The sequence below is a fragment of the Mus pahari genome, chromosome 3, assembly GCF_900095145.1.
Source record: "Mus pahari chromosome 3, PAHARI_EIJ_v1.1, whole genome shotgun sequence".
Classification (NCBI taxonomy): domain Eukaryota; kingdom Metazoa; phylum Chordata; class Mammalia; order Rodentia; family Muridae; genus Mus; species Mus pahari.
This window is the reverse complement of record NC_034592.1, coordinates 144,587,261-144,611,215: the sequence shown is the minus strand read 5'-3', so window position 1 is coordinate 144,611,215 and position 23,955 is coordinate 144,587,261. Positions and strand designations below refer to the sequence as shown.

The following is a 23,955-nucleotide window of genomic DNA, read 5'->3' as shown; positions in this document are numbered from 1 at the left end:
GACTCTTACTTTCTGGCTTTGCAACAGAAAATTTTATCTGTTTTCTTTTTACCTGTTTGACACCTTCATCACCTCAGTCTTTCAGATATTTATTTACTCAAGATGGTGGTTGTTTTTCTTCTTTTTATGCCTCCTCCCTACACATGGCTAACTCATCATAAGACCTCCCATATTCTTGTGATTGCTTTTAATTTTGTTGTGATTCTGGAAGGTGAGACATTTTTCAGTACAGCCTGTTGTTCCTGTGTAGTGTCAGACACAAAGTAGCTAGGGGTAAAATAAAGTTTGTGAATGTTACCAAAATTCTTGCCTCCAGTGAGTTTTATGAGGAAACTGGCAGAGGATTGGATTATCATGTGGGGGTAGGAGCAAAGGAATGGAGATTCTAGAAGTCTTCTGCAAGTTCTGGGTGAGTAACATAAGATGGGAAAGTGAGCTCTGATGTATGAGGACTGAGGGACAGATGCTGTATAAATATACAAACCTTAGCAGAACTCTACAGGCTAAAAGGTCCATTAATAGGGGCATACATTCACCTTTAACCTTTACAATGTGGCCTGCTAACTATTGAGCCATCACTTGTGTTAAGAAGCCTTCTCTAGGGCTTAGGTTATAGGAAAAGACCTTAGCTTTATTCTCCAAACTAGAGATATCTGTTTCCCTAAAGCTTACTGACAACCATCCTGTTCTATATGACAAACTCCTGTGTAGTGAGAGAGATCCTGTTTTACAAAAAGTAGATGGCACCTGAGGAATTTTGCTTAAAGAACATAAGTGTACACACACACACAGAGTACTTCCTATTACCACCAGGACAGACATGTTTAAAGCTCAGAGACACTCTTATCTTTTATTTACTTATCACAGACAGCGTTTTAGACCTCTTTGGGAAATAGATATTCCCCTCCACTGACCTTAGCAATCATTGGATACCTGGCCAGGTTGCTTTCAGACCAGTTTATGTAGTGAATATAAAAAACATTCACTGAGAGGAAAAGTAGATAGTGACACTCTATGTCTTTCCTAGCCCTGTTATTTTAAAACTTGGGAACTAAGAGCAATGACCCAATTTAGTAAAGGGAAAAGTAAGGCATCATTATTTCAACAGGCTAGTCATCTCTTTGTTTTGTTTTCCCCCACCCTCTGTCCATATCCACATTCTCTCCCCTTCCCTTCTTTGCTTTCTTCCTGCTTTTGCACTTGCGTCTTTTCCCATTGCAAACATATGAAGTAGTAATTCAGTGCTTTCTACAGAGCATAGCATAGTAGAACATTCTGAGTTTAATTGGAGCATAAATGTAACTAATCAAAATATTATCATGCCAACAGATGTGTGAAGTGTTGGGATATTTAAATATATATGTGTATTTTAGTTCCATGTCATTTTGGTTTTGATGGTAGACACAAAGGACTTAACTCAGTTAATGTCAAAAACAGTTTAGGGTCTGACAGTGTCTCAGCTACATGTGTTCTTCACTCTTCATATGGTAACAACTTGCCAGTTCATTATATTTTTGCCCTTTCCTCCCACTCTTTGCCCCCTTCCTACCTGTACCAGCTGTACAGAATAAGACCATATAACTCCAGGGGGTTTGGGTCCATTCCTTGGCATAAACTTTAACATGCCTGTGAGTGGCATGAAGATAAAATAATAATGGCAGCTGCTTAGGTCTGAATCTCAGTGCTGGTGTTAACTGTACGGTCTTGAGAAACTTTCACTGTTCTTGCCCATTTCCCTTTATGTAAGAAACGGTGATGATAGTAAGTACTTTGTAAGATTGATTTTAGATGAGTTCATGGATGTAAGTAAATTGGGTAGCAGTATGTATTTGGTATAGTTGGTAAAGAGAGAATTCTTGAAGACACATGCATACACACACACATACACACATGATACACACATGCACGTGCACATACACATATACACACTTGTGAAAAATACCCTTTCTGTCCTCACCTTTTTCAGAGGGAGCCCTGTGGGGCATTGGGCTATGCAAAGACAGTCTGGTCTCCAGTCAAACCGAGGTCTGAACCCCAGGACCTGGTGGTGATAATTCACCTACATGGGACAGGAGTTCTCTCATGCCTCCTGGAACTCTGGCTCCTGTTGAAGTTACTGCCTCCTCAGCCCCAACAAGAGAAGCATGGTTAGTAATCAAGTAGGCAATATCCCAAGCTTCTGACCTTCAGGCTAAACTCCTCCCCAGTTACCTAGCAACAGTAAGATAAAGCAGCCCACTATAAGAGGGGCTGTTTGGCCCCTCCTCACACTCTCACTCCTATTACTCTCTTGCTCTTACTCCCACTCACTCTCTCTTTCTTACTCTCTAGCCTTTCTTCTCTCTCTCCCTTTCCCCTTTGTCTCCTCTTGGCCATATCCAGTCTCTTGCTCTCTCTTTCCACCTTCTCTCTTTCCCCCTGCCTTTCTATAATAAAGCTGTAAAATCATAGACTAGCTCCTGGACTCAAGGCCCGCTGAGCAGACTCTCACCTGTGTGGGAACCTCTCTCTCTCTTCCCTCTCTCCCATAACCCTGGGGTTACAGAGTGTCACTCCAGGGCCCCTTGGTTTTGGGGGCTGGCCCTTGTCCACCTCCTGTCGAGTGGGGTCAGTGGCTTAGATGCCCACCTGAGGCCGAGTGGAAAGCGTCTGGCAGCCCTCCCATGTCTGCCTGCTCAGAGCATAGGTGGAACTCTGGCCGGACATGGGCTATCCTCCCATCCCCCACCTTCCCCTGAAGCTCCCTTTTAGTTCCCACAGAGCTCAGGTTAGCCATGCTTCCAGGTAAGCCATGTGTCCTGGCTTAGCAGTGACTAGTACTTTAGTTTCTGAGAAGTTGTGTGTGTGTGTGTGTGTGTGTGTGTGTGTGTATTCCTTGCATTTAGCTCTGTCCTGGGGACCTGATCTTTCTCTTCTTCTATCACTACTGGGTCTGTGTCCTTTATTTCCTGTGTTTTACTCCTCCTGACTCAGATCTCCTTGTCTATCTTGTCATCCCTCCTTCCCCCCTTCTCTCTTCCTTTCCTTGTCTACTTTGCCTTTTCTCTTTTATTTGCTTTGTTCCCTTCTTCCTTAATGTCATCTCAGAAGGAGAATAGTAAACGTTTCTTAGCTTTCTGGTGCTTAGGAGTAATATCCAAGTGCCTATGACCCCCAAGCCTGGTTCTGCTTGAGTCGGTGTAGAGCATGAGTTGTAGGGGCCCCTTCCTGTCATGTATCAAATCCAAGCACCTCGGTGTACATCATTTTTAAACATTATCCACACCTACATGGATTATCAGATAACAGTTTCTTAGAAAATTGTCTTAAAAATTTGCATATGAAATGCATGAATCCCAACTTTCTGGTCTGAATGGATGATTACAGAAATACTTATGACTTGTTCCCACAAACTTACTGACAAAATGTTCACAATGTACAGTTCATTTGAAATTTCAGGATCTGTTTTTCTTGTTTTAAATACATATCATGCATCAATTAAGCTGTAATTAACACCCTCCCCCTATTTTCTGGTATATTCAAAAAGAAGCCACTTTCTTTCCTGTTTTTGACACATGGTAATTAGATTGCTTTCACAGATAATATGGGTAATGCTGAATGATTTGATTGTTACTGTGGCTATTGGTTTACTGTTATATTTTTGATCAGCTGAATGGTGATAAGTTTTCATGACAATGCCAGCTACACTAAGTGGGTCCCTTATACCTGTATCTTCAAGTTTGACAGTGCATTGTGCCTTTGATGGTTTTGTTCCCTGTTACCCACTCACCCTCATTGCTTTGGGCCAGACAGCTTAATATCATCAGTGTGAACTTTTAAATTTAGTCTCATCCAAAATAGCTACAGTGCACTCATGTACTGCTGTGTGTAGGGACCATGGTGCAGAAGTAACTGCTCTCTGGGCACTTGTGACAACCACACAGGGGAAGTGGGACTTGTGGAGTTTAGTGGCTTGGGAAGCATTCATTTGAGGAAGGACATGGTCTGAGCAAAACCTGTGGACATAGGATGCTCGGGTGTTATCCTGGTTTCTCTTATATGGCTGTGATTAAAACACTACTGCCAGAAGCAGCTTCAGAGAGGAATGGGCTTATTTGGTTCATACCTCCACTCATAGCCCATCATCAAGGAAGTCAGAACAGGAAGTCAAGCAGGAGCTTGAAGTAAAAATCATGGATGATGAACACTGCTTGATGGCTTGCTTGCTGGGCAGTTGCCATGGAGATAAGGAGGAAGCCAGGTGATCTGAGAAGCTAAGAAGCAGGTTCTCCAAGACCCAGATGCCTTATCAGCTATAGAGAGTAAGGGTCGGGCAGTGTGTCTTATTCTGTTCCTTAATTGGTTCCTTGTTTTCTTTTTTTAAAGGTGTGTATACATGCAAGTGTATTTATGTGCACATATGTTTGAGTGCATGTGTATGTGCCTACATGTGAGCATGCATGCATGCATGGGTAGGGCAGTGTTTTTATTTTGTTCCTAAATAGGTTCCTTGTTGTTGTTTTTTTTAAAAGTATTTATTTGTGTGTATGTGTATACATGCATGTATGCATGCATGTGTGTGCTTGTGTGTGTGTGTGTGTGTGTGTGTGTATGTGTGTATGAATAGGTACACACATTCAAAAGCCGGAGGTTGACTTCACACACATTCTCCTGTTAGGTTGCACTTACTTTTGAGGCAGGGTCTCTCACTGAGCCTGGGGACTAGCTGGCCAGAAAACCTTTGGCTCCTCAGGTTTCTGTTTTCCCAGCTCTGGGACTACAGGCATGCACATAGGTGCCAGTGATCCAAACTCCAGTCTTCACGCTTGCACAGCAAGCACTTTATTGTCCACTGTCGTGGTAAATGTCTAACCCCAATAAGATCATGCAAGGAAAACACGACTCAATTAATATGAATATGAGGGAGGGGCAGTGAACTTTTATCTCAGGTTAGTTGAGTTCTAACCAATATGATGCGTGCCAATTGGTTGTGGTAAGTGTCCTACCCCAATAAGCCTGTGAAAGGAAAATACAACTATATATATATATATATATATATATATATATATATATATATATATATTGCATGCCTAGATTGGACAGATTCAACACTATACTACTAAACTTTCCTTCTATGAAATCCCTTGTTACTTGCAGTTGCTTTAGGCCACGTGCTTTTGCTCCATCTTCCTTCCACCTCCTCTTCTCTCCTCCTCTCTCTTGGTTCTCTCCTCCTCTCTTTCTTCTTCTTTACCTCCTTCTCTAAAACTTCCAGTTTCACCTTCCCTTCCATTGCCCAATCACAGGCTTTAGCCAGTATTTTACCAGTTATAAATGGAAAGAAGTTTCAGATGAAGTCACCTGAGTATCTGATTCACTCCCCATCCCAGGCAGTCTCTCTGGGGGAAGCCGAATTAGCATCAAAATAGAAATGGGCACCGGCAAGGCAATCCACAAGACTCCACCAACATCCCCAGCCTCTGATGCTTGGCTAACTTTTCTTCAGTCTGCTAAACTTTCCTGTGCTATGTGGAAAAAAAAAAATCTGGGGTAATAGGAAAGTTAGAAAAGAAGCTAATATTGAGAACTCAAGAAGCCACAGTCTCTGGCTGGGCACATTTTAATCAGCATTTTATGTAATCCTTGTGAGTACAAAGAGTTTTTATGGTTATTTTAAAGAAGAGGAAAGTGACACTGAGATAGTTTGAGAGACCTGCTTGGCATAGTGCAGGGAAAAGCAGTGTAGATGTGATTTCTGGCCAACCTCCTAATCTTATAAATTCATTTAGTGTCAAGCAAGTGGCTTGTTGAAGGTCACATGACAGTGAAGCCTGTGACTCTGAGTTGCTAACATCATTCTCATTTTTTTTTTTTTTTTTTTTTTTTTTTTTTTTTTTTTGATTTTTTTTTTTTTTTTTTTTTTTTTTGCTATGGGTGACTCTGCTGTCTTTACTTGAATCACACAGCTCTAGGCATTGCCCCCAGATTGTTCTGAAAGAGGGAAAGATACCTAATGTTGCCTCTAGGAAGCTAAGCACTCCTAGGTATTTTAAAAGTCATGTGTCTCTCGGGTCTATACCCAACACAGAGGCATGCACAGCCTGATCTTTGGCTCGCAGATCAGCCACCATGAGTCAAGGCCCTAGCTTTTGTCTGTGCATCAGTAAATATTCTTGAAAACAGGGCCAGCATGATGCTGCCTCATTGGAATGCTAAATGGTGTTTAGACTAGTGCCTGGTATGTAGAATGTTCTCCGTGTCACTCCCCACGTCAGAACCATCTGCTGCTCATACTACTTGCTGTAAAATCCACATTCTGAGTCAAGTACTATCTATCACTTAATATTTGCCAAACTGTACATCCATTTCAACATCCCATTTTGTAGATGAGGACATTGAAGGCTGGGCACTTTCTCAAAATCATTTCCCTAAGAACCAACAGACCTGGAAGGGAAACAAGCTGTAGGGTAAAGATCCTGGACCCTTTCCACTCTGCTACAGCTGCTTGGCTCTCAGCAACTCTTGGGTCTCCCTCTCAGTCCTTTTTCCCTTCATAGGTCCTGTCTCATGGAGCTGGCGGGCCACCTGTCTGCAGGGAGCACTCTTGTGTTCTTGTTCTCAGAGCTACTGGCCCTCAGCTGCCAGTCGCCCAAGCACACTCATGTAATCTTAATGAACAATGTGCAAAGCCATTAAAAACTCAATTAGGACTTTCTTTTTACTGCCGACGTGAGGAAATGCAATCCTGAGGTGCTCATGTGTAAACACAATAGCTGCCATCTGCTACTGAGAAGTGTGCTGCCTCTAAAAAGGGGATCTGTGTGGCAGACACATCAGTAACTGGGCGCTTATTGAGGCGTTATTATGCACGGAGGGGGAAATGCAGAATTTATGGCCAGCCAGAGAATACTTCCTGGTTGAATTCCACGATTTTCAGTGTTATGTGTAATAACTATGAAGAAACTAATGCTGTTTTATGTTCCTTATCACATTGGTGCATTTTTTTTTTTAAGGGCAAAGGAAAAGCCTGTATTTACAGTCGTCATTGTCTTCTTCTTCTTCTTCTTCATTTTTTTTTTTTTTTTGACTGATCTAGGCATAATGACTGGCTCATTTTTGATCTCTAGAAAACAGACAGCCCTGGGATGATATTAATTATACCAACCTGTTGATCAAAGAAGGCCCCACTGAGCCACTGCAGAGCAGGGCTCTCATGCTTGAATAATCTTAGAAATGGCAGGCCTGGGATCAAATGACTTTGGGGATACAGTTTTTTACATTTATGGAGGGTGTGGCCAGCCCTTTCACGGAGGGGCTACTGGTATCTAATCTCATACCGCCTTCAGACACCACACCCACTTTTCTGATTGTTGTGAATTTCTGTCCCTCTGCCTTTGCACACGCCCTTCTAATTTTAACTGCTTAGGGTTGCGTCTCTTACTGGCATCTCAGTTTACCACATCTTGCAACTTTGCTTTATACTTTCAGTTCCTTGAACAACGGGACCTGAGACATAGTAGGGGTCTTACTGAGGAGCCTAAATAATAATGACACCGCTGTGGAACTATAAATCTCAAAATTCCATTGGCTCTATAACCGAATTATGGTCTATTTCTTCTAAAGAATCCCTTTGTGTCCAAAATGAGTGCTCCTAAGAGGAGGAGCACCTGCAATATAGCTATGGCCATCCTGGATCTTTCACTGTGGCCTTCCTCTCGCCTGGATTCTTGAAATCCTGAACACTCAGTGCAGCTGGGAGAAGAGAAGGGGTCAATCATTCCCATCCTCATGTATGTGCATTATCACTTGAGGCTCTTGATAGAAATGTAGGTACAGATGCTATAGGAGTGTGTGGGGGGCTGAGATTTTCATGACTTCTGGCTCTTAGGTAATGCTGAGGTATGAATGAAGGACCATTAACTAGAAAGAGAAGGTGATGAAAGATGTGGGCATGAGAAAAAGCCAGTTGTTAAGGACCCTACATCGAGCAGGTACACAGCATACTCCAATGGCTTTGAAACTCAGTCCTGTAGCCACTCTGAACAACATAGGGAGACTGGGCATTTCCTCTGTCTCTGTGTCCAGAATTGTATATGAGGCTTCATTAAATAGGATGAATGCCACATCCTTGGCAGGATTGCTCAGCTACCGAAGCTAGAATGAACAGAAATGATGGCATGAGCCTGTAGAAGGACCATTTCCTAACATTCTCTGCTGTGGGGTATAAGAAGCTGCAGATACATGCCTAATGGTATGGCTTGGCAGGTGGCTAAAGAGCTGAGTATATATGCAAGCCATCATACAACCTGGGACAGAGAGAGTCCAGACATTTCGCTACTCAGGCTGTCTCTCTTCCTCAAGATAAACTGTTGCTCTCAGTGACAAAGACAACCCACCACTCTTTGTGAAACTTGTGAGCCATAAGTCATCTGACAAGGAGACCAATCAGAAGCCTGCATGTAGACTCTTAATGGAAGGCATGGGTGTTGGTTCAGTCTTATCTCTGAGCCTCAATTTCAGCTCTTTCTTCCTTGCTACCTCATTAGCAGCTTATAATAATTAGGTAACTTCTGTAATAGGGAGACATCTTTCCATTCACCGTCAGTTACTTCCAGGTCATGAAGGAGGGTTCTTCACACTCTTGATGATGCTTGGTCTACTTCCACTGGGTAGTGAACCAGGAGCTGACTGAGTTTTCTGATTAGTAGGTCACTGATAATCTGACCGCTGTTTCTTCCTTGTCATCTGGCATCCTTTTAAAATGTTTTTTTTTTTAATATGAACTCATCTAAATGCCCCCAGTGGTCATCCCTGAAGAATAGTTCTGTCTCTAGTTATCTGAGTTGGGTTAGAGATAGATAACAGGGCTTTTTATGTTTGGATGTAGGGCATGCTGGAAGTCCAAGTTGACATCAAGACTTATTTTTCTATAATCCAGCTTTGAGGGCAATTGTATAAAGGTTTTAAATATAATCTCCCGCCTGTGTCCACTTGTAAATTAGTTCAGAACCCAGGTGACAAGGTGCAAATGGTCTGTACTGTCTAAAACCCTTACAAGATGCGGATACCCCAGCCCTTATTAACTTACAGATCTTAGTCCTTTTGCTATCACAGTGAGCAAGGTGACTTATGGCTACTAAAGTGGTTCATTTTGCCTGGGGATAAGGGATTTTAGATTTCATCCAGAATGAAGATTTTAGTGATCACAATAAGATTTCAAAGCAATGCTAGTTTTCTAGATGGAAAATACTTATCGAAGTATTATTTGAGTTTATCTTCTGTGTTTTATGATACATTTTATTCAGTAGAATTATACAACTTTTAAGTCGCTGAGTTTCGCCTCCCCCCTTGATTGTGAAATTCTGTTAGATAGCCTGGCTGGTGCAGGCTTTGAGAACCTGCCTGCAGTGGTGAGGTCTCACTTTATCTCTGGGCAGTTGATTTCACTTTGCACAAATTTCAGTTGTTATAAATAAAAGCTGTCGCATAAAGAGCTAAGATGGATCTCTTCATAGCGATGGATCTGAATATTGTTCTCGGAAAGCTTTATCAATTAGCCAATGTCACAGTGATTTTGTATGAACACTCAGGAGGAAACCCATGGCAAACAACAGTAAACATTGATTCCTCCACGCATGGATCTGTACATCGATCACAGGTTGACTGATACAGGTTGGATGTGTTGACCACATAGCAATACATCTTGGTTTCAAGGGTCAAAGCTTGGCTCTTTACCCATGGCTTTTCTGTTTATGTTAATTCTTGCTCCCAAGCCAACTGAGACACCAGATTCTGTGTCTCAAAAATTAAAATACCACAAGATAAGCCTAGCTCTAATGGCAACATTAAACATCTGTTTGATTCCTATTAACAAGTCATATAAAGGAGCCCAGATCAAGGGATAGTCTCTGGTTCTACAGAGGGAGCTATAAAGTCAGTGCCAAAGGGTTTGGATCCAGAAAGGGGTAAAGAATAAGAGAGAATTTCTATTTGTCACAACACTGAAAAGAGGCTCACTCCTGCCTCGGACACAGCCTTTTGCCTGCTTAGAAGCAGTTATACTTTCTGCAAATAGATACCTAATGTTAATATGAGTCTCTGAGAGCTTAGTGAATGCCACTCACTTTGCATTCCTCCTTAAGCATCTGATAGTAGGTTCTCGTACTTTTTTTGGCATTTATTTCTTCCTCGGATATGCTCTATTCACGTCCTGTCTCCTTTAATATGGAATCTCCCCTGCTGAGTGCAGAACTCCAGATGGAGCCCATCCATGCACCGAACCTTCCTATACTATAGGGGGTTTGCCAAGGCTAGCACAGGTCTAAGCTTTTATGAGGCAATCATTTCACCTGCAGAGACTGCAGTTGACTCTCTTGCTGGGGTTTTAACCTTCAAGGCCCAACATTTAGTTATAAGCAATCTACTGTGTTGAATGCTCCTTGTATGGTATTAGAAATGCTTCTTGTATAGTAACTATCTATCTTGTTCTTCCAATACCATGAGTAGGGATTTTAGCCCCTGGAATGGAAGTGCTCAGACTCTTAGAGGGGATATGGCTTCTTCAGAGTCAACCTGACCCTGTCACCTAAAAAGATGTTATTCCCAATATCCCTTCTTGGTACCATGTATAGGTATAACAAGGTTTCACAAGGACATTTTTCTCTCTTTGTCTCTGTTTCCCACTATGGGTCTGTAGGGTCCTTCATGATGGTGAACAGCTCTGGAAGGGCTTCAGGCCAGAAAGCCCATCTTCTTCTGCCAACCTTGAAGGAGAATGACACTCACTGCATTGACTTCCATTACTACTTCTCCAGCCGAGATCGCTCCAGCCCGGGAGCCTTGAATGTCTATGTGAAGGTGAATGGTGGACCCCAAGGGAACCCTGTCTGGAACGTGTCTGGCGTCGTCACTGAGGGCTGGGTGAAGGCAGAGCTTGCCATCAGCACCTTCTGGCCTCATTTTTACCAGGTATGCCCTTACATTGGCTGGCTTTCTAGCAGGTAATAATTACATCCCTTTATTTCCCTCCCTTTCCCAGAGTGGACAGGTCTAAAAAGGACCTCACTCATTTACTCTTTCATCACTTACTGAAAAGGATTTAGAGGTGAGCTAGGACAGCCCCTGCCTCCCTGGAGGTCGTCAGGACGAGACCAATGTATAAATAAACAGTTCTAGTATAGCAGCTTGCATGTGGCTTCCTAAGACTTAGAGGAATGCAGGCACCAGAGCCTCTTACAAACTAACAACTGCATTCCACACATGAAAAGACTGAGGTTCAAAGAGAGAAGCTGACTAGTCAGGTGGAGTCTATTTGGCTAAAAAGGCAATAAGCTAGTTTCTAAGAAGAGAGGACAACCAGGCCCAATTTGGAAGACTCAATTAAAAAACACTAGAAAGGTTGTACAAGGCACTGGAAGATGTTCCAGAAAGTGGATGACTCAGAAGGAAGCAAGGGTGAGTGGGAGATTCTAGAAATTTGGAAGCTAAGTTCTCCTTTTCTTTTTGTTTGTTTTGTTTCAAGCTTTTGTTACTACTATTTGTTTCTTTGTTTCTTTGTTTGTTTTTGAGGCAAGGTCAGTATGCTCTAGCCCAGAGTATCCTGAAACCCACAATGCATTCCAGGTTGGCCTCAAAGTTATATCAATCCTTCAGCCTCAGCCTCCCAAGTGCTAGAACTTCAGATGTATATATAATCACACCCAGCAGAAAGTAAGTCCTTTAAGGATGTCTTGCTGAAGAGATATACAGGGAACTGAACTTGCAGAGCATGCATGCAAGTCATGGGTTTGAAGGCCAGGCTAATAATCAGGTCCTATAGCCACTGCGGTTCACAACTACCACTAGGGAAGAAGGGACCATGTTCTCCTAATTCCTTGTGGACCAATACTTATATAAATCAAAATAAACCATGCCATTGCAATGCCAAACTGTTGTGTTTTGCTTTGAACCCCATACTCACTTGCCATACTTATCCCAGTGTGGATGAAGAGAAAGGCTGCAGATCCATACCAATCTACAGAATGTTTGTGTGTGTGTGGTGGTGGGGGGTACAAATCCAGACAGGCTTAAGTCAAAATTATTGGGAAATTTTCTCTTAAACACATCATCAGTTAAATTCCCCACATCATCAAATCAACCTGTGTTTAAGTGTGCCATCCTGTGCCTTTTTTTAAAAGTAAAGCCACTGTTTTCTGCATTTACCAACATCAACCATTGTATATTTTCATCATCCAATGAGTTTCCTTATATATAGCCTCATTCTGCATTCACCCTGATGTAGGTTTTCAAGTAAGAAAGTACCACAAATTTGCATCTCGAGGAGCTTTTGTTAGTATCTGAAGCAGAAGATAATCCCAGGGGTGACAGATGAGTGGCCAGGGCTTCTTAGAGGGCCCTGAGCTCCACACCCAGTAGATAGTTCTTTCAGTCCATCAGGGTTAGGAATGCTTTTTTCTCCTGAGCTTGCTTATTTACATCAATGAGGCAGCTTCAGCTCTATTTCTTCTTTGCTTCGGAAACTAAAAATCAGAATTTAATACTCAATTACCTTCAGTACTTAGCCTACATTTTTGTCACATCTATTTCCCATTTTATCTCCAATGAGTTGTGATTTGTTTTTAGAATGATTGCATTGTCCTCTGTTAGGCACTTCCTGTAATTCCTCTAGAATTAAAGGGAAGAGAATGGTGATGATCCTGATGCTGATGCTAATGGTGATGATGATAGTGATAATGATGGTGCTGCTGCTGATGATGGTACCTACCATTTGTTGAGTGCTTACGTTACAGGCACAGTATAAAATATCCTGTCAGAAATTCAGAGGTGAGTCAGACAGAGCCTTGTGGAAGTGAGTGTGGACTACACTCATTTTATATCAGGCAGAGCCCTGTTCTCTCTGTGGGAGCAGCAATGTCTTACCAAGAAAATTGGCTAAAAGGAGACTATAATAGTTTTAACATGTGTGTCATTAACACAAGGGCATGCTTTATTGTAGATGTTTTGAGAAAGGTGCCTTTGGCCTCATTATTTTTTTTTAATCTTTTCTCCCCTTGTAAAGATGTTTTTAAAGTAGTACCAGGTCCACAAACCTCGGTCTGGCATTCACAGTGTCAGATATATTTCAGAGTTCACAGTATTTGCAATTTACAAGGTTGTAACATTTGCATCCACTGTGTGCTTTGTAAGTAACACCTATCATAGGCTCCTCATAGCACTGCAGAGCCAAGAGTACAGATAGGCTGACCACAAAAAATAAGCATATTTACAAGACATGGTATAAATTAAGGTTGTGTATGGTATCCAAACAGTTCAGCTTAGCATTTATCACCAATTTGTCTTGTAAAATACTCATATGACATAGCTTGCTCCAGTGCATGCCAGGTGTCTAGGTTGCCTTTGGGGGTGTCCTTTTGTTTTGTACCTGAATGGGTTCATGGCTGAGGATAGATGTTCTTCTTGCTACTTCTTGGGAAGAACTCACACTAGTTGTTCTTCGAGATGCTCTTTAGTGTAGGAGAAGTGTTCCAGGCTTTGGGAAAGCTTTGTGGTATATTCCATCTAGGAAATACAGCCTGTCAAGTAGGGTACTAGGGAGCCAGAATTAAATCTATGCATTGGTATTAAATCTACCATCTGCTGTAGAAATTTGACCTTCATCTGCATTTAGCATGTCCCCATCTTAGCATAGAGGTAGTATTCTAGAGAGTGGTGTCCTGGTTTTCTGGTTTATCTGAGATAGCCCTGCTTTACTCCACTCATCCTGGTGAATTGTTGAGCATCATGGGGACCAGTTGGATTGCTAGATTACACAACATCTATGTCCATAGAGGTTTACAGCGTGTATGTTGGTAGAAGTGGTTTTGACTTATCTCCATGGTGCACCAGACAGAAAATGTTTTACTTTGGTAAGCCTCAAGGTCTCTGTTGTCACTACCTAACTCTGCAATTGTGCCATGAAAGCAGACAATATGAAAATGAATAGATGTAATTCTTTCAATGGAGGTTTATGTGTAGCAATGACTGGTGGCATAAGTTGATTTCCATGTTTTAGTTTGCTGAGTTCTAATGTGGATGAAGATGAGAGACATATTACAGAGTCCAACAGCACATAGCAAGTTACTGACACAACTTAAGTTCCCTGGTCCCCAGGGTATCCCTACATTACTGCTGAATATGAACATCTGCCATCTCCATAAGCTCACAAGTACTCTCAATGAGACCTTAGGCTCCAACCAGACCCTTTCTAGAGTCTGTTGTGAGTAGACACAAAATAGGGTCATGGCTTGAAGTATACTAAGCAGGTAATTGACACAGAAAATGGTCTCTCCTACCATTTGCTCTGCTCTTTAATGGAGATTGAGGAAAAAAAGGATTTTTGATGAGCTCCCATTTCCGTGGCCCTGTGGTAAGCCTCTTTCTGTATTTCACAAGTCTGTACTAGAGCTCCCCGCATTTGGTGGCAGTAGATCCCATCTTCCAGCGTAGGGGACATTATTGGTAAATCAACAATCTCATCCTTCCGGCCTGGGGGTCTCCAGCTCTGAGCTTGCTATCCTGTGTTTTGAGGAAGCGCTTTTCCTATTCTTGGAATCTGCTGTTCCCTGGCTGTGTGACGACCATTGTTCAGCCATCTATCGTTTAGGATCCCAGGGGTCTTGGATGTAAGATAGAAAGAACAGGATGGGTGCCACTCTGAGCTAAGCTAGATCCCATATGAGGAGGCTTGTCGGGCTTGAATTGATTGGAAGGAAGAAGGAACAGACATAGAAGGAAATGGAAGAAGGGAGGAAGCCATCTTTAAAGAAAGACACTGCATGGTTTTGCCTAGGTTTTGCCTAGCCTCTATAGCCTCTGTGCTTTTTCTGAGGTAAATAGCCTCACCAAGAGACTTCCAAACAATTTCCTGCATCCTTGCATTTCTTCTGCTCTGAGCTTTGTGATGACAAACCACTTGTCTGTTGAGAGCAGCAGTGTGGAAAAAGCACATGTCACTTCTATGTACACTTAGTCATTCCTGGGCACTCACATGGCCATGAGCACAGTCAAGCACACACATATGCCCAAATTCCTGCCTCTGCCCAGATTCATACACACTCATAGGTGACAGAATGAGAAAGGGGACCTCCCAGGAGACACAGAGACAGGAGTGAAACAGGCTTTTTTTTTTTTTTTCTTTAAATTCTCCATACTTTCAGGCTCCAGCCCTGTGCATAGAGCTTGTGGACTGAGTCAAATTCAGTTTCCAGCATTGCTGGGTTTTGAACCTCATGGGTTTGTGTATTCATTTATTAAAGTCATATTTCACAGTCCTAAAATTGACTTTAGCTCTGTAATAAACAAAAATGTCATCTTTCATATGACTGGGCTTTGGACTGCTGGGCCTTCAGCAGGGCCCCAGGTGAGACAAATCCCTTTGCAGCCCTCCCCACTCACCCCACATTGCTGTCTCCCAGGGTGGGGGGAGCTGATTTACTGCCTGGGAAGCCCTATGCTTCTCATCTATGCCTCTTTCCGGGTGATATCAATTCTATTTCATATTTTAGCGTTTCTCTACTTTTCTGCCCTAATATTGAGGGGGAAAATAAAACTGTTGCTAATTTTTCAGCCATCTGCTTACTCTTCTCTCCATCTCCTGCCTGCATGAAATAGCCTTTTGTTCAGCACAGAGAAGTGCCCCATAGACCCTTGAAACGAAGGACCCGCCTGATATTGGCGTAAGTCTTCCCCGGAGCTCAGTCCCTTTCTCAGGATCTTCCTGGCAGTTGGCACTCTACATGTAGTGTTGACAGTAACAATTCGGGAGTTGTCACGGCAGCATGCCCTCTCTTTCACCCTTCGAATCCCGCCCTTCTCCTGTCCCACATGAGACGTCCATCTCTGTTATACAGCAAATGCTCTTCCTTCTACACAGGCCTCTCTGAGCTGGCATGGAAAAGAATGCCCCTTGATTGGACTCTAAGCAGTCTTCCCTATAGTGTCTGTAGAGCACTCTTCCTAAGAGAGACTCTGAAAAGCCAATGTTTTTCTCTTATCTTTTAAGACATGTTTGCAGCACTTTAAAACTGTTGCTGTGGACTGAGTCAAATTCCGTTTCCAGCATTGCTGTGTTTTACAGAAGGGTTGCTAAAGATCAGAGCTAAACCTCATGTCTCTTAAGCCATGACCTGACATGTTTACCTCCTTCCCCCAAACGTGTACAGCATGATTCATTTTTTTAGTTTAATGTAATTCTCTATGAGTCTTTCCTGTGAGTTACTTCTAGGTTTTAACTGCACAGGGGCAAGTTTGAACCAGTCTGCATAAGTTCTACCCTCCTGACATTTGGACCATGAAGTCTCCAGCAAGGCTTTGGACCCAGATGAGCTGTGGTTAGGTGACAGTAGGCTCTGTGCCACAGCCTTGAGGCTGAGCAGTGTCCTTCAGAGGTGCTTGAGATACCTGGGTCCGCATTCCACCATGATCTTTGCATCTGGGGTCCCTGCTTCTTCTATCAGTATCCTTTGCCCTTCTGGGCATGTGGCCCACTTCACCACCCCACTCCACTCCCTCCTATCATGCTCCCTGGAGACATTCAGCTCTAGAATATTCTCATGCTTTCCTCTATCTCTTATCACATTTTCATGACCAAAGATAGCCATTATCTTTGTATTGACAGTTCCTGCACAGACCCTTCTTTCTTAAAGGACACTGGCATCCACCTTTGTGGTGTTTGTACTTAAGGCCTAGCCATTATCAGCATCTTCCATACCAAGGCAGAATGGTGGGGCAGTCATTGCCACCCAGAATGACAGGAGCACAGGAGCCTTCTGAGTTAACTGAACATCTCCCATGCCATTTAAGAATTTGACACTTAGAGATTAATATCATTCCTATTTTATAGTTTATGACTTTTTCTATTGAAATGATTTCCCAAACTTATTTTTGGAGACTATTTGTTTCTTTTCTTGGCTATCAATAATTCTTTGGAACTCCCAAACTCCCCCGGCCAAAGGATATGCTTTTAGGATATATATCACCACATATGTCATTTGGCTTTCAATATTCTTATACTCTTGTTAATGCAAGAAACATATCATGACATAGTTATTAAGATACATTGTATATGTTTTTAAAACTTAGGAAATTTGATTAGAAAACTGTAAAAGACTAAACCTACACAATCTTGTTCACTAGGAGACTTATTGGTGTTATACTATAACACAGCTTATGATCTTTTTATAGATCCATGAGCATTTGAACAGAAAATGAACACATTTAGAAAAAATATGTATTTATTGTATTGCTTTTTCCATTTGATTGGTCAGAGACCAAGACATAGGATAAAATCTTAAGATAATATCTTCTTTTCCCCCATCATCATTTTTCTTTCAAGTCTCTTGACTGAGTTTTAGAGACCAAGTTAGTCTCCTTGATGGTTGACTTTTTCCATTTTGGTTAAAATTCTACTTTGAAACATTCACATTATTTTTTTGAAACAACTGTGTTCTGCTCACATTTTTCTTATTGTGTCTTTGTTCTACTTGCGATTTGTAAGGTTACTAAGTCATTCTGCCTTAGGTGTTTATCTTACAGTACACAATTAGACTTTGATTATTTAGACAGTCTGGTTGTTTTGCTCTATTTTAACCCATTTATATTTGTTGTCAAAGCAAACATATTTTTGTATTTGTCATTTTTTGTTCCACAGTGTGAATACTTTTTTGCTATTTCTTTTGAAATTTATTTCTTGTACATTCTCTATTTTCTTTTAATTTTCCTACAGACATTACTTTGGGTTTTCCATTAAATTATTTAAACACATACACACACCATACACACATACACACACACACACACACACACACACACACACACACACACACACACCTGGTTCTCTATGAAAAGACTTCTATGAGTTTTCCTTTCTGCAGAATAAAGGAGATGCCATTTCTTTTGTTTGTTTTAGCTCATGCACAATACCACGTGTTAGTTCTCTCTGAAGGACAGGACTGCATCATTTTAGGAAAACACTTTTTGAGAGCAGAAGCAGCTGTCTTGTTATGTGGCTGTCACCCCCCTCATTATTTCTCAAAACTCTCAGATTTCACAGATAAACCTTACCACCAAGAAAACTGCCCCATTCACAGCTATTGCCGTATTCTTAATTTGCTCTCTTGGTATAGTTTTTAGAGCTCCAGGGCCAACAGAGAATGCTATGCATTCGGTCTACTGGCCTGAACAACATGATTTCCTATAGATATTTCCTATCATTGATATCATCATCCACTGTGGTGTCCAATCACAGGTTTGAGTTGAGTAGTAGAGACAGGGCAGGAGGTTCATTATGGATACCATCAAAGTGGTAGATATGGAAAACAATCACAGGCTGAATCAAAACACTGACACTGATACCTGCCTGGCTTTGACCCACAAATGACTGCTTCCTATGATCTGTCTAAGAACAGATATGGGAAAGCAGGGATGTATCGAAGAAATTACGGTATGGTAGAATCAAAATAAGGGATGAGGTTGAAGTAGAAGCCCATAGATGTGCTCAAGTGCCATATAATAGCACTGCATTACTAGAGAGATGTCCCATTGGAGGTAAGGTAGAAGATTTGAAATATGCTCATAGCTGTTACATACAGATTGCATGTGAGGCAACTTAATGATATGTGGGTAGAATTTCAGAACTATGGGCTGTTTTCATGATGGTGATTAGTGTTCTGACTAATAACTTAAGACACAGAGCTGGGCTTGACATTACCAATGAGTTGGCAGTGGTGGAAGGGTGAGTGTGTATAGTTAGAAGATAAGTAGAGGAAGCCCAGAATCCAAAGGGGTAGAGAAGAAGGGATGCCTATAAATGCATGACAGGATATATATATATATAAAACCAAATATGTAGTATCCATTGAGCCCAAGTAGAGACCCAGAAATCTGTGAATAGTAATGATTATAGTAGGCTTGTAATATGAATTATAAAATATATTTAATGAGAATGCAGTTTGCAGATGATATGACAGTATTCATAAGCAACCCCCAAAATTCTGCCAAAGAACTCCTACAGCTGATAAACACCTTCATCAAAGTGGCTGGATGCAAAATTAAAATTTAAAAAATCATTAGCCTTCCTTTATATGAATGGTATTAGGGAAAGAATACCCTTGACAATAACTACCAATAATAGAAAATACATAACCACGAAAGTAAAAGACCTAAATATGACAAGAACTTTTAAGTGTCTTAACATTTTAAATAGGATACTAATTCTTTCCACCTGAAAGGTACCTAACGTGGTAGATACTGTAATTCTAGGTGCAGACACTAGGACTCAAGACAGGAAGTACCTGCACCTGGACCTCAAGGGACCTCTTTCTTCTTTTATAAAAATATCCCATAATCAGCCACCAAACCCAGACACTATTGCATATGCCAACAAGATTTTGCTGAAAGGAGCCTGATATAACTGTCTCGTGTGAAACTATGCCAGTGCCTGGCAAATACAGAAGTGGATGCTCACAGTCATCTATTGGATGAAACACAGGGACCCCATGGAGGAGCTAGAGAAAGTACCCAAGGAGCTGAAGGGGTCTGCAACCCTATAGGTGGAACAACAATATGAACTAACCAGTACCCCCTGAGCTCGTGTCTCTAGCTGCATATGTAGCAGAAGATGGCCTAGTTGGCCATCATTGGGAAGAGAGGTCTTGCAAACTTTTTATGTCCCAGTACAGGGGAACACCAGGGTCAAAAAGTGGGAGTGGCTGGGNAGGGAAGCAGGGCGGAGGGNGGGTATAGGGAACTTTCGGGATAGCATTGAAATGTAAATAAAGAAAATATCTAATAAAAATATAATTTTTAAATTTCGGAGTTTTATGTGTACATGTATGACTACATACCAGCAGAGGACATTAGTCCCACCTAACTACAGTTATAGAAGTTTGTGAGCTACAATATGGGTGCTGGGAATTGAAGTCAGAATCTCTGGAAGAGAAGCCTATGCTCTTAATTGCTGGGCCATCTCTCCAGCCCCACCATCTTCATTCTTAAAATAAGAGAAAAGATTAGGGGGAGGAGAACTTCATCAGATTTAGTAATTAAAATATTAGTGTCTGTCATGAATACAATCTTGAGAGGAATATTTAATAAAGATTGGGATTTTATGCTTATTATTTTATGGTAGAAGCAATGTAGTGTTAGGAATGGCTTACTAAACTACTAAGAACTGTGACTGAAATGCAACTGGCCACAGAGAAGAACTTGCTACAAAGAGGTACTTTTTCAAGAATAGGAAAAGCTAAAGCTATGTTAAGGTCAGAGGGAAAGGAGTGGGGACTGGAAATATAGAATAGCAAAAGCAAGCCAAGAAGAGCCTAGGTTCTAGACACTGCAGCAGGGATCAGTCAGATACTGAGACTGCATGCAGAAATTGTGGTTGGAGTGAAGGAAGGTTAGGTGTGGGCGTAAGGAGTGAGAAGTTATCTCCTCTCTCCTCTTCTTGAGGCTGTAGAGCCTTCTGGGTTTGGGTGAGAGGAAGATGCAAGAAGCACACTGGGTAGGGTTTAGGGATGGAGAGGGAAGGTCCACAGTGGTCTTGGCAACGTTTAAAAGGAGATGTAAAGGAATTAGTCTTACAGAGAGCGTGACACGGGTGATTAGAAGCCTAGGCTTTCGGAGAGGGTTGGAAGATCTAGAATGTGCAGACTCCAGGAACTGTGTGAATCTAAGGCACCCATGAGAGAGGAGGGTTAGGAGAGGATTGTAGGGTTAGAGTTTGACAGACAATTACTGACAGAGTGTTGGGGAATGTAGCTGATGCAGTTTGGGGGAGTATGAACTCGCAGCGTAACGGTACTGATGGTGCTTGCACACGTACTCACCTGTCCACAGTGAGGGGACAGGGAAGGCAGGGGAAGCTTAGTTATAAAATCCACGTGGAAGCAAAAGGTTTCAGTGGGACTCAGAGATTAGAGAAGAGAAAAATTCTTGCTTCTGTCCACTCTTGGATACAACCAGGTAGATTGCTGCTTGTTCCTAAGAGGCATAATGAAGACTATGAAACCTTAGGAAGTGGATCAGCCTACAAGGTGCTTGCTATGCAAACACAAGGGCTTGAGTTTGATCCCTAGCATCGTGTAGGAAGAAGGCAGGTGCTTAGTTCCAGTGCTGGGAAGGCATAGACAGGCAACTGCTGGCCTGACAGTCTAGTGTAGTTGGAGAATTCCAGGCCAAGTGAGAGACCTATCTCCAAAAAGAAAAAAAAAATCCCAAAATGGGTGGCACCTGAGGAATGACAACAGAGGTTAGTCTCTGGTCACCAAACATACATACCAATATACACATTCACACATTCACACAAATACACATACACACACAGAGAAGAAGACCAAGTTATTGCAGAATAGCATCAAGATCAATAAGGACGTTGGGCTATTAATAAGTAGTGGCTTCTGTACTTCATTTGAAACCACAATGAAGGAGGTGCCCAGGGCCTTGTTCTGATTATTTGTTGCTGTGACTCAGTGTTATTGCTAAAAATCCATTAAACCATTCCAAACGGCTGGCTTTTCTTGCTGGTCACCAGAATGTGGACTGTTTGCCTAGTTTGGAAACCCAAGTTACTTGGAAGCACCATGTACACTCCTAACAGAAGACTTTGTTGGTTGGTTCTGATGGGAAGCTGACACAGGAAGTGACTGGGGTCAGGGTGGCTTCTTCAGGTGAATGTAGACAACTGATTCCGTGAAACTGACATCAGCCCTGTATATTGCAGGTGATATTTGAATCCGTCTCTTTGAAAGGTCATCCTGGTTACATCGCTGTGGACGAAGTTCGGGTCCTTGCTCATCCATGCAGTAAGTCTATTCGTTTCTCTGGATACATTATTTCTCCATGGCGGACTGGGTAGCCGCAAGGCTGCAAAATCCTATTCATTCAGCTCATAGCTATCGCTCACTCACTAGCTCTTAATCCTTCAAAACTGCTCACACAGCACAAAGCAATCAGTTCTGAATAAATCCATAATTTGGCTGGCCTGTTCAACAGGCAGCATCTCCAGGAATTTGTGAGACTGGCAAAACAATTTGTCTGAATCTCTCTCCATTATTAAGGGAGTCTAAAGTCCTGATTGTTTATTAGTGGGATTCAGACCACTGAAGTAGAAGGATTAGAGACCTTTGGATAGAATCTTTTGCAATTGTCTTTTTTTTAAAAAAAGCAAAACAGAACAGAAAAGGACAACATTAAACATGGAGCAAATTAGCACACTCTTCACACACAGGGAAAAGAACTCCAAAATTATTCATCCTTTTTCTTTCTTTTTTTCTTTTTTTTGAAATTCACAATGTCATGTATTGTATTTTTTTCTTGAAAATTTTTATTAATTTATTTTTATACTCCATATTTTATCCCACCTCTACCTTCTGACTGTTCCACATACCATACCTCCTTCCCCTCTTCCCCTGCCCCACTTGACCTCTAAACTCCCTGAGGCCTCCAGTCTCTTGAGGGTTAGGTGCATCATCTCTGAATAAACATAGACCTGAAGTCCTCTACTGTATGTTTGTTGGGGTACTCATATCAGTTGGTATATGTTGCCTGTTTGGTGGTCCAGTGTTTGAGAGCTCTGGGGGGGGGGGGTCCAGATTAATTGAGATTGCTGGTCCTTCTACAGGGTGGCTCTTCTCCTCAGCTTCTTTCAGCCCTCCCTAATTCAACAACAGGAGTCAGCTGCTTCTGTCCATTGGTTGGGTGCTAATATCTGCACCTAACTCTTTCAGCTACTTACTGGGTCTTCCGGAGTTCGGTCATGTTAGGTCCCTTTTTTGTGAGTGCTCCATAGCATCAGTAATAGTGTTAGGCCTTGGGACCTCCCCTTGAGCTGGATCCCACTTTGAGCCTGTCACTGGACCTTCTTTTACTCAGTTTCCATTCCTGTAATTCTTTCAGACAGGAACAATTATGGATCAGAGTTGTGACTGTGGGATTGCAACCCCATCCCTCACTTGATGTCCTGTCTTCCTGCTGGAAGTAGGCTCTATAAGTGCCCTCTCCCTAATGTCTAGAATTTCATCTAGGTCCCTCCCTTTGAGTCCTGAGAGTCTCTCACCTCCCAGGTCCCTAGTGTATTTTGGAGGACCCCCCCAAAAAGAAAGGACAATATAATAAGCATCACACAACAAAGCCAAAAGCAGAGAGTCACAATCGCATAAAGCCGCCTTGGAACCAACAGTCCTCTTTCTTTACTATCTCTCAATATTAATAAACTCAACTCACCTATAAAAAGACACAAGCTAACAGACTGGGTACACAAACAGGATCCAGCATTTTGCTGCATACAAAAAACACACTTCAATAACAAAGACAAACCCTATTAATTCTTTAAAAATAATTTCAAATATACTCATCAACTCTATGCAGATGTAGGGCGAGATTTCTCATGGTATTTAGTGCTCATGGTAGAGTATCAAGAGTCTTCATTGGCCCACCACTCCTCCTTCAAGCTCCCCTCCATGCAGTAACACTTGAATGTGTTTCAGCAAAGAGCCACTGCTCCTGGCCAGCCTGGGTACAGGCAGCTGTGATGACATCACACCTATAAGTATATGGTTGGAAGTCTAAAGTCTAGGGATGCTTAGGAATCAAGGAAGCCACTGCCAGAGTTGGATGGGATGCCAGGTCCTCAATTTGGGAGTGCTTTTGTCATAGATTCCTACCAGTTGTTTCTACATAACCTCTGAGGGTTTCTCCATTCTCCCATGTGGTCATGAGACATCGAATAAATGTAGTTTAGTAGGATAAAATATCCATGGCAGACTGACATTTTTTTAAACTTTAATTTATTCTTTGAAAATCTCATACATGTAATATAATGTATTTTTATTATATCTCATTCCCCTTCCAGTTACTCCCAGAATCCCATACTACATCTACATCTTCCTCCCAGCTTCATCTTCCTTCCTTCCTTCCTTCCTTCCTTCCTTCCTTCCTTCCTTC

At 41.9% G+C, this 23,955-nt stretch overlaps 1 protein-coding gene across 7 annotated transcripts in view; it reads left to right on the top strand.

The window, feature by feature from the left end:
* Ptprt (protein tyrosine phosphatase receptor type T) overlaps positions 1-23,955 on the top strand; it is a 1,084,881-nt gene that overhangs the window by 356,255 nt on the left and 704,671 nt on the right. For all 7 annotated transcript variants that reach the window (XM_021194826.1, XM_021194823.1, XM_021194825.1 and 4 more), the window contains exons 3-4: positions 10,676-10,947; positions 21,734-21,815. In XM_021194826.1, coding sequence (XP_021050485.1) covers positions 10,676-10,947; positions 21,734-21,815 — 354 coding nt within the window. The remainder of the gene's footprint in view (positions 1-10,675; positions 10,948-21,733; positions 21,816-23,955) is intronic.